General features: G+C 43.5%; 1 protein-coding gene across 1 annotated transcript in view; it reads left to right on the top strand.

The window, feature by feature from the left end:
- The window catches only part of DHX36 (DEAH-box helicase 36), a 15,854-nt gene extending 6,272 nt beyond the window's left edge, over positions 1-9,582 (top strand). Inside the window, exons 9-24 of the mRNA XM_029962342.1 lie at positions 19-159; positions 652-754; positions 1,485-1,572; positions 2,427-2,482; positions 2,590-2,654; positions 3,166-3,309; positions 3,834-3,951; positions 4,563-4,661; positions 5,250-5,423; positions 5,684-5,770; positions 6,435-6,518; positions 6,609-6,708; positions 6,794-6,884; positions 7,288-7,408; positions 7,978-8,130; positions 8,731-9,582. Of these exons, the coding sequence (XP_029818202.1) occupies positions 19-159; positions 652-754; positions 1,485-1,572; positions 2,427-2,482; positions 2,590-2,654; positions 3,166-3,309; positions 3,834-3,951; positions 4,563-4,661; positions 5,250-5,423; positions 5,684-5,770; positions 6,435-6,518; positions 6,609-6,708; positions 6,794-6,884; positions 7,288-7,408; positions 7,978-8,130; positions 8,731-8,916 (1,810 nt within the window). The 3' untranslated portion in view covers positions 8,917-9,582. The remainder of the gene's footprint in view (positions 1-18; positions 160-651; positions 755-1,484; positions 1,573-2,426; positions 2,483-2,589; positions 2,655-3,165; positions 3,310-3,833; positions 3,952-4,562; positions 4,662-5,249; positions 5,424-5,683; positions 5,771-6,434; positions 6,519-6,608; positions 6,709-6,793; positions 6,885-7,287; positions 7,409-7,977; positions 8,131-8,730) is intronic.
- The last annotated feature ends 6 nt before the right edge of the window (positions 9,583-9,588 follow it).

The following is a 9,588-nucleotide window of genomic DNA, read 5'->3' as shown; positions in this document are numbered from 1 at the left end:
TGTGTGTCCCCATGCCAGGTACAGCCCCGAGAGCACGGAGCGGCGGCCGCGCTGGAAGAGGGGATTCCTGCAGGGCCACGTGAGCCGGCCCGACAAGGAGGAGAAGGAGGAGATCTACCGGGAGCGATGGCCCGAGTACCTCAGGCAGCTCAGGGGCAGGTGGGCCCAGGTTACTCCTTTGCTTTAAGTTTTCAGGCAGTTCCTAACCATAAATTGGTGCTGTATTGTGTTGCTGGGCTTTAGTAATGGTGGGGCTGCTGCTGCCATGGAAAACGATGATGGAATTCCTGGCAACCAGGGAAGTGCCTTTGAGCTGTCAGAATTAGCTCCCTTTGCCTGTGCAGACTGTGAGAGTCAGTTGTTCAGTTTAAATTTAAATTTGTTACCTAAATGCAGATTGTTAGTCCCTGGCCAATCCAGGAGGAGGAGATGTATGATCAAAGTGCTTCGAAGGCAGTTCAGTCATGACATGGCAATTCTTAAACTGACAATAATCACACTGAACTAAATGTGGAGGGGCAGGAATTGATCACAGAACCAAACTGCTCAGAGGTGGGTTAGTGACTGTGTGACTGAGACCTGACAGCAGCAACAGGAGCACGTGGCTCTGTGTGTTCCAGGTTACCAGTGTCTGTGCTTCCCCTGCTGCAGGTATTCAGCAAGCACTATTGATGCCCTGGAAATGATGGATGATGACAAGGTGGACCTTGACCTCATAGCAGCTCTGATCAGACACATCGTGCTGGAAGAGGAGGTACAGTCCTGTCACTGTCACCACTCTGGTGGTGGCACTGGGCTGGGGCCAGGGGCTGTCACAGTGTCAGAGCCAGGGCTTACTTTGGCTTATCACACACAGAGAAAGGAAACTACAAATCAAATTTACTTTTAGTTCTTTCTGTGACTGAGTATGTGCTTGTCAAAGGGAGTAGTCTTTGCAGTTTGTAGTAACAGTTACATTTAGTGAAACAGCTGTAGAAAACTCTGAAGGCCATTTTAGTGTACGACTAAATCTCCATTCCTAGTTCCTCTGCACTGGGAGGGAGAGGGCAAGAACCATACTCAGAGGCGTGTTCACTGCCTCATACCTATATTATTAGAAATATCAAGTAATTTAATGTTTCAGTTGATAGATCATTAAAACTGTGGATAATGAGGATGGCTTTGTTTTTTGTTCTTTCTGTCTTGAAAATTACACAATAGTTCCTCTCTTTTACTTGCACCTTAAATTCTAGTGTTGACATGGCTGTGTTTAAAACACTGCAGGGGACAACATTTAAAATCCAGTTTTTACTTCTTACATTCAGATAAATACATGTAGCTGGCTCTTTTATAGAAAAAAAATTATTAAACTGTTCCAAATGGGAGTCAGTGAGGTTTCAGGTGTCACAGGTCCAGCAGGTGTATCAGTGTGCAAGTAGATGGCTCTCTGCACAGTGAGTGGTGTGTTCTGACCTCTCTTCCTTCTCTCCCTCTTTTCCCTGTAGGAGGGTGCAATTCTGGTGTTTCTGCCAGGCTGGGACAACATCAGCACTTTGCATGATCTCCTGATGTCACAAGTCATGTTTAAGTCAGGTAAAACCAAAATTTTCATGGGAATTGTAGCAGTAGCATTAGTGGCAGACTATTTTTGCATGGAATTGTTGCTATTGCACTGGATTCATTTTTAGCTCATCTCTCCTCAAAATAATTGCAGTGTTCAGCAGTTTTTGTGTTTCTGTAGTATCCTTTATCTGCTAATGACAACAACTCGTTTTCCTCAGTGTGGGAGTGACAATGTGAAAAACAACCTGACCTGCCTCTCCTTCCTGCTGTCCTTTCCTGTGGCTGTGAGAACCCCCCTCCCAAACTAAACTCCATTCTCTGTGTTTCCTCTGCGCTGGGTTCTCCAGCAGCTCCCGCCCCCTGCTTTGCTGAGAGCTCCCTCCAGCTCCCTCCAGCCTGTTTATCTGAGCTTTGTTATGGGCACTGAAGTGTCTGTGCCTCTCTGATACACTTTAACTTGTCCTTTGGCCCATCTCATCTTTCCATCTAACCTCCCTTAGCTGGGCTCTTCACTGTTCAGATGTTGCCTTGCAGTATGTGGTGTGTACAGTCCATAGATACAGAATTTCAGTTTATTGAAAGATTGTGTCAGTTTATGTGTTAAACTTGAGCAATTATTAAATAGAGTCTAAAAATAAATATAAATTACTGTACATAACTTTATATATTTTATTAAACTTGTCATGTCATCATAGCATCATAAAAAAGTCCTTTATACCTTTTTACTTTAGAATTTGCCATTATGATACAAATATCTGTGAAATCAGAGCAAGAAACAGTAGCCTAACTTGCAGCCTATTTTCTCTATTCTGCATGATTGATTTTCCTGTAAAGTTAAAGTTTCTGTGCTTACACCATATCTTTTACTGATTTTTAACTTCCAGATAGGTTTATTATCATACCTTTGCATTCACTGATGCCTACTGTTAACCAGACTCAGGTATGCTGCTCTTTTATTGTAATATATCACAACTGAAAAAAAAAAAAAAAGAATGAAGCACATGTTTGGTTTTGGCAAACATATAAATGGGCCCTGGCTGATTACAGGTGTTTAAGAAGACCCCACCAGGAGTAAGGAAAATCGTGATTGCAACCAACATTGCAGAGACCAGGTAAATACCTGGCTGTACACACCCAGAAAAGCTGTATATTTATCAAAACAAATGAAAGTGGTAATTTAAAGTATAAACCTGTTTGATGTTTCCAAAAACATATGTTCCTGTGTTTGTGCCATTCATTTATAACACTATCTTTAGAAATGTTTATAGACTAAACAGAGTTTTCCTAGAATTGTTTTAAACAGACCAATTCAATTGTTTTGAACAATTAAACCATAGGAATACTAAACAATTACTATATTGACTTGCCTTTGTACAAGATAATCTGAGCTTCTCATCCTCTGTGCACCTTCAGAACCCACGTGGGGCTTCTGCCAGACCCAGCAGAATAAATCAGCCCTGTCTTGAACTCTAGTGATGCAATTCTTAATGACATTCCAAACACAGAGTTTTTAATTGTTTACTCACAATTTGGGAAGGGATAAAGAGAAGCCAAACCCCTTTCCAGTCCTAGGTCAAGCTTGCAGAGATGAAGAGTTGAATTTTTTCTGTTTTCTTCCACCAGCATCACAATCGATGACGTCGTGTTTGTGATAGATGGGGGCAAAATAAAGGAGACTCACTTTGACACCCAGAACAACATCAGCACCATGGCAGCAGAGTGGGTGAGCAAAGCCAATGCCAAGCAGAGGAAGGGCCGGGCAGGAAGGTAAGAGCAGTGGGGATGGGGAGGAAGGGTTGGGATGGGGAGGTTTCCATCAGTCCTGGAGCACGTGCTGGGGCTTCTGCTTTGTTCCTGCCATGCCCAGCAGCAGGGCTGGCACAGCTGCCTCCTTCCTGGGGAAGCAGTGGTTCCCTTGTCCTTCTGGGAAGCTGAAGTGACCTGTGCTGCATTTGAGTCCTGACTTTCCCCCCTACAGAAGAATAAGTCCCGTATTTTATTTTAATTTTTGTTGGAACTGTTTGCCTTCACACCTGATTTATGAGGCTGATCCATTAAAGTGAAAATGGCTTAAAAATTAATTTCTGTGCTCTCCATGCCTTTTTGCTGCTGATGGGTCTGTGTTTCAGAAGGCTGAAATGGCTTTTACAATTGGATACACTTCAGTTCTAACTCCTTTAGGTGTTTTGGAAAGCTGTTTGTAAACAAACACAATTATAATGTCACAGTTTCATAGAAAAAAGCAAAAAACCAACGGAAGCCAAAGCAGTTGTTTGTTGAAATCACTGCAGAGTTCAGCCAGGCCACTGTTACCATCTGTACAATGGGCTGCGTGCCAGCCTGCTGGATGATTATCAGTTACCAGAGATCCTGAGGACACCCTTGGAGGAACTCTGCTTACAAATCAAGGTAAACAGGACTCTTCAAACATATTTATAATCTACTTTTCCATTGGAATAAGAGATTGTGAGAAAAATTTAATGCAACTGTGAGCCTAAGATTGTCAGATGAAATTTCTGTTACACCAGAAATGCAGAGTATTTAACCAATAATTGCAGCACCTTTTGGAAAAGCACACTTGGACCTGGGTGCATCAAACCCAGGGAAACAGGGTTGTCTGGTATCAGTAAAAGGTGAAGTCTAGACTGTGCTTTCCCCCAAATGTCACTCAATCAGAGGAGATTCAGTGAGAATGCCAGTGAGTCAGGGGTGTGATGTCTTAAAAGAATTTTACTACAAAGTGGTTTTAGAACTGACACGAGCTTCCCTTTTTGGCAGTTTGTATTGAATTCCTCATGCAAGCAGAAGGAGTGCCACGTGTATGTGAACTGAATGAAGAATAGATCCTTCTGTTTCAAATTTCATCATTAATACATTTTTTCCCTTAGTTCTTAATTAAAGAAATTCTAACTCAAGCTGTGAGGTAGTCACACTGTTTCAGTTATGAGGTTACTGCTGGCTGATTTTAGGCAGCCATCTTTCTCTGGTTGCTGTAGGCTTTTGTTGTTTATTTCTTGCAGATCCTGAAGCTTGGTGGAATTGCCTATTTTCTGAGCAAACTAATGGACCCACCATCTCGTGATGCTGTCATGTTGGCCATAAATCACCTCATGGAGCTGGTAAGGTGTTGTTTCATATGCAAGGAATGACCTGTGTAGAACCATATTACATGTGTGTTACCAGACAGGTCTGGCTGCACAGGCCTGGACATTGCACCCCTTCCTTTTGTGTGGAGCCCTGACGTGTCCTCACTGCACAGAGGGAGCAAATTCCCATCACCCAGGATGGTTATGGGCTGCACAGCTGTGCTGGGGCACTTTCTGAATGACTCAAACCAGACACATGGACCCTACTCTTCAGCTCCCTGCAGACATTGCTTTCCCTCTTTGCTCTGCACTGCCCTGCTCAGCCCTGCAGCCCCAGCCCTCCTGTGCCTGAGGGCATTCTTCTGGGGGCAGATCAGGGATCTGGGAGAAAGGTGTTGTGTGTCATTGGCCCTCTGGATGCTGGAGAAGGAGAGATTAACGACACATTTGTTCTGCTGACTCCTTGCCCTGGTGTTATTTGCACAAATGAGTTGTAGCCATAAATTGAACCCTCTGATTTAGGTACTAGTGGGTGATAGGAGTGTGCTAGTGGCTCTTCAAGGAAATCCTCCCCATTTCACACGATGTGTTTGTTCTTTCCTTTTTCCCCTCTCCTGGCAGAATGCTCTGGACAGGCAGGAGGAGCTGACTCCCCTGGGTGTCCACCTTGCACGGCTGCCAGTGGAGCCCCACATTGGGAAGATGATCCTCTTTGGGGCCTTGTTCTGCTGCCTGGACCCCGTGCTCACCATTGCAGCCAGCCTCAGCTTCAAGGACCCCTTTGTCATCCCTCTGGTAAAGGGGAATTACAATGGGTGGGGCTTACTGAAATGCTATAGTTTAAAAGCACTTTAATCTGATTTTCCTGTTAATTACATTTTTATTAGTAAGATTGCCATCACATACTACAAATTATTACCTTTGCCTACAGATTATTGGAAGTAGCTATAATTTTCATACCAGTTGCATATGAAGTATTGCTGTATCGATGTGCCTTAATTAGGAAAAGAGAACTATTGTGTCAGGCTGGATATTTTATGGGTTCTAATTTTTAGGGCAAAGAGAAAGTTGCAGATGCAAGAAGAAAGGAGCTGTCAAAGAACACGAAAAGTGACCACCTGACTGTGGTGAATGCTTTCACTGTAAGCACATTTTAATGGGTTTTTTTTCTTCTAGAACTTTAATTCGGGTAATATAGTTGATCCTAAGGAAAAAGTTGATCAGTTTGTGCTCTGTAGGATTTCTTACTTGGCTTCTAAAGAAACATAAAACCAAACTGATTGTCACCCTTCTAGTGTTGAGGAATCTTGTCTCCAGGCTCAAATACCTGATTTCTGGTGGATAAGTCTGTGAAAGAGACTTAGAAAACTTAATCTTATAGTTTGCCTTGCTAAGTTGTTCATTCTTGTCCTTCTGGCCTCTATGAGAGGCCAGAGCTGACTTTAGAAGTGTTAGAGATTGAACTGTGTTTTGTTGGGTTGAATAAATGAATAAATGAAATAAATGGAAATAAATGGCCTGAAAAATGCAGTTTCTGCCCAGGACTGTTAATAACAAATGATGTTGTGGCAAATGTAGCCAGATTTCACTGCTCCCCATGAAAACCACAAGTTTTCGATTCAAAACATGAAGTTGTGTTTTTCTGCTCAGTGCTGTGTACACATAAACAAAGAGATCCAAGGATTTACTTTCTCTCTTGGAGGGAAGGATGTCACTGCTTTGTTTGTTCACCTCCAGTTTTTGCTGGCCTTAATTTTGTGGTGTGTTTCCCTTACAAACCCCTGGAACTATGGTTTTTATGTCTAGGGCTGGGAAGAGACTCGGCGTCGTGGCTTCAGGACCGAGAAGGACTATTGCTGGGAGTATTTCCTGTCCTCCAACACCCTGCAGGTAACAGCCCCTGGCAGGTTGAGCTGTGGGCTGTGGGGCCGAGCAGGGCTTTGCTCAGCACCGCTCTGGGGCCGTGCTGTTCTCTCCTAGATGCTGCACAACATGAAGGGGCAGTTTGCTGAGCACCTCCTGGCAGCTGGGTTTGTGAGCAGCAGAGACCCCAAGGATCCCAAATCCAACACCAACTCGGGTAACTGTGCAGGGACATGGAGCCTTTCTGAGGGCTGGAGCCTCAGCTTGCAGAACTGCCTGATTGACTGCCCTGTCTCCTACAGATAACGAGAAGCTGCTCAAAGCTGTCATCTGTGCTGGCCTCTATCCCAAAGTGGCAAAGATCCGGCCCAGCTTCAGCAAAAAGAGAAAAATGTGAGGGCTTGGTTTAATGTTGGTTTGTGTGGAGGGTGATTTGTGCATGGGGTGGTTTGGAAAGGTGAAGCAGTGGCTCGAGTGCAGGAATGAATCTCACTTTATAGCTCAAGTCATGCCTGTGGGTTACTCCTTTGAGAAGGGCAGGTGAGAGTGTGGGTTGTTGATCTCTTAACATTTAGATACCTGCTGGTATTGGAATAATTTGTGACCTTATCGTGCCATGGGTGATGTTCCAGTATATCAGTAGCACTGCTCCAAAGAGCTCCTGCCCTCATCTGTGTTCTGCAGCAGCAGTTCAGACACTGACATTTCTGGTTATTTGGCAAGATAGAGCACAGAAATCCTGGTCTGTTGATTTATCACTTCTTATAGTATCAGACTTTTTTTTTTCCTTTTGAAGGGTGAAAGTTTGCACCAAGACAGATGGATCAGTTAATATTCATCCCAAATCAGTTAATGTGGAGGAAACCGAGTTCCATTATAACTGGCTCGTGTACCATCTGAAGATGAGGACCAGCAGTGTAAGTGAGGGGTTATGTTTGTGTAGGTTAATTTGGTATCCCTTTGTAAATGAGGTTGGATCAGGGTTCAGAGGGGACGTGAACAACCTTTGTTCTGGAGCCTTCCTGTCCCGGGCCATTTCTTTTACACACATCAGTTATGTTCTTTGTGATATGGGAGTACTGTGCCACAAATAACTAACTTTTGTGGTTTAGTGGTTGGGGTTTTTTTTGGAGGACTTGGATTTTTTTTTTACAGTTCTGGCAATAACAGATGTAAATTTTATTTGAGTTTATTTTTTTCATTTCAGTCCAGTCTAACACTTAATCAATATGCTGAAATACTCCCCCTTCATTGTTATGGAGCAGCTGGTTTGATTTCACCACTGTGTGAAGGACTGTATTTGGGACCATTTTTGCTCCTGTTCAATCTGATTTTATGTAAATTTTTTTGAACTGAGTTGCTTCATACGTCTTGCAGATTTGTGATTGAATCATGATCTTCTGGAATTCTGTAGGAGTCTCATTAAGAGTTACTGGTGGCCCTTAGGATGTTTTGAGGGTGATCAGCCAACTTTGCTGTCGTGCAGATTTACCTGTATGACTGTACAGAGGTGTCTCCGTACTGCCTTCTGTTCTTTGGAGGGGATATATCCATCCAGAAGGATAAGGACCAGGACACCATCGCTGTGGATGAGTGGATTGTTTTCCAGTCTCCAGCAAGAATAGCACACTTGGTGAAGGTGACTATGTTTAGTAATAATAATGTACATGGAAGGCTCAGTAACACTGATCCATGGGAATTTCTGGATTTGCTGTTACTGTGTGCCTACGGATTCATCACTCAGGGAGATAGTGGCTGAAATGCATTCCCAGTGAACTACACAAAGAAAACAAAAGAGATCAACTTTTCCACAGCAGAAGCTGGAGGATGACTTGGTCATTCCATGAAAACATGAGGATGGGGCTCCTCAGCTAGCAGGAATAAGTTCTACTAGAGCTGTTTAATATTAGATCCCAGAAATCATACCTGACTTTTTTTTTTAAAATGTTGGGGTTTGTTTGTTTTTTTTTTAAACCAGTATTTTTAATCCTGAAATAGTCAGCTAATGGATGTGTGGGCTGAGATGGGCATCTGCCATGAAGGGTAATGCTGCTGGTTTTTGAGGGAGAGTGTTTGATCCCAGCAATAGCAATGTGGAAATGAACTGGTGGGAGAAGAGCTGGTGTAAAGGTCAGGAGAACAGGGGGACTGAACTCCTGTGGCAATGCTGTGTGTAGCTCTAACTCCCGGTCTCTTTCCTTTTTTCTTTTTTTTTCCTTCCACAACAAACGCTTTCCAGAATCTAAGACAAGAACTTGATGATCTTCTACAAGAAAAAATAGAAAACCCCCACCCCGTGGACTGGAACGACACGAAATGCAGGGACACAGCCGTGCTGACAGCGATCATAGACTTGATCACCACGCAGGAGAACGAGGGGCTGCGCAACTACGCCCCGCGCTTCCAGGGCGAGCGCTGCAGTTGACACACCGGGGCTGCCCCGCAGACAGCAGAGCCACCTTTTTTATCATAGCATTTCTTTAGCTAGAGGAAACACTTTTCTAGGGTAAGCTGGCATTTTCCTCATCCCGAAGAGCAGTTCCTTGGGTAGTTGGCAGTGTCTGTATATGCATGTGTTCTGTGTCCAGTGTAGCTCCTGAAGTGAGGGAAGGGCAGTGTTGGGTCATGTATGGTTCTTGTCCTGACGTAGCTGTTTTTGTTGGGTTTTTACCCACCAGGTAAGAGATATTTGAAAAGCCTGCTAAAATACTGCTTAGTAATACCTAAACCGTTCTTGCTGCTGGAGAAACATCTCAAAAGACTTATTTTTTTTTTAATTGGGGGTGGTGAGTAATTACAGTGGCTGTGTTATTCCAGCTGTGCAGCAGTCTGCTCACCAGCACTTCCACAGAAGGTAATTACAGCGTAATTAATCTAAACTTGAAAACACTTGTTAAATTTGTACTGTGGGAGGAAACAATCTTCAGAAATATTCTCTTCTTCTGCCTTTCATCCCATTCAATTAATCTTTATTCACTTTCTGTCCCCATCCAACCTCACTACTGACAGAAATTGCAGCTTACAGGAAGTATGGTTAGATAAAAGGCACGGTGGAATATGCTTCAAGGTTCATTGCATTCAAGTTTTTTGATTTTTT

The sequence above is a fragment of the Manacus vitellinus genome, unplaced genomic scaffold (assembly GCF_001715985.3).
Source record: "Manacus vitellinus isolate BGI_N305 unplaced genomic scaffold, ASM171598v3 scaffold_45_pilon, whole genome shotgun sequence".
In the NCBI taxonomy this organism is placed as follows: Eukaryota; Metazoa; Chordata; class Aves; order Passeriformes; family Pipridae; genus Manacus; species Manacus vitellinus.
The sequence above is the reverse complement of the archived record's forward strand: the minus strand, read 5'-3'. Positions and strand labels throughout refer to the sequence as shown.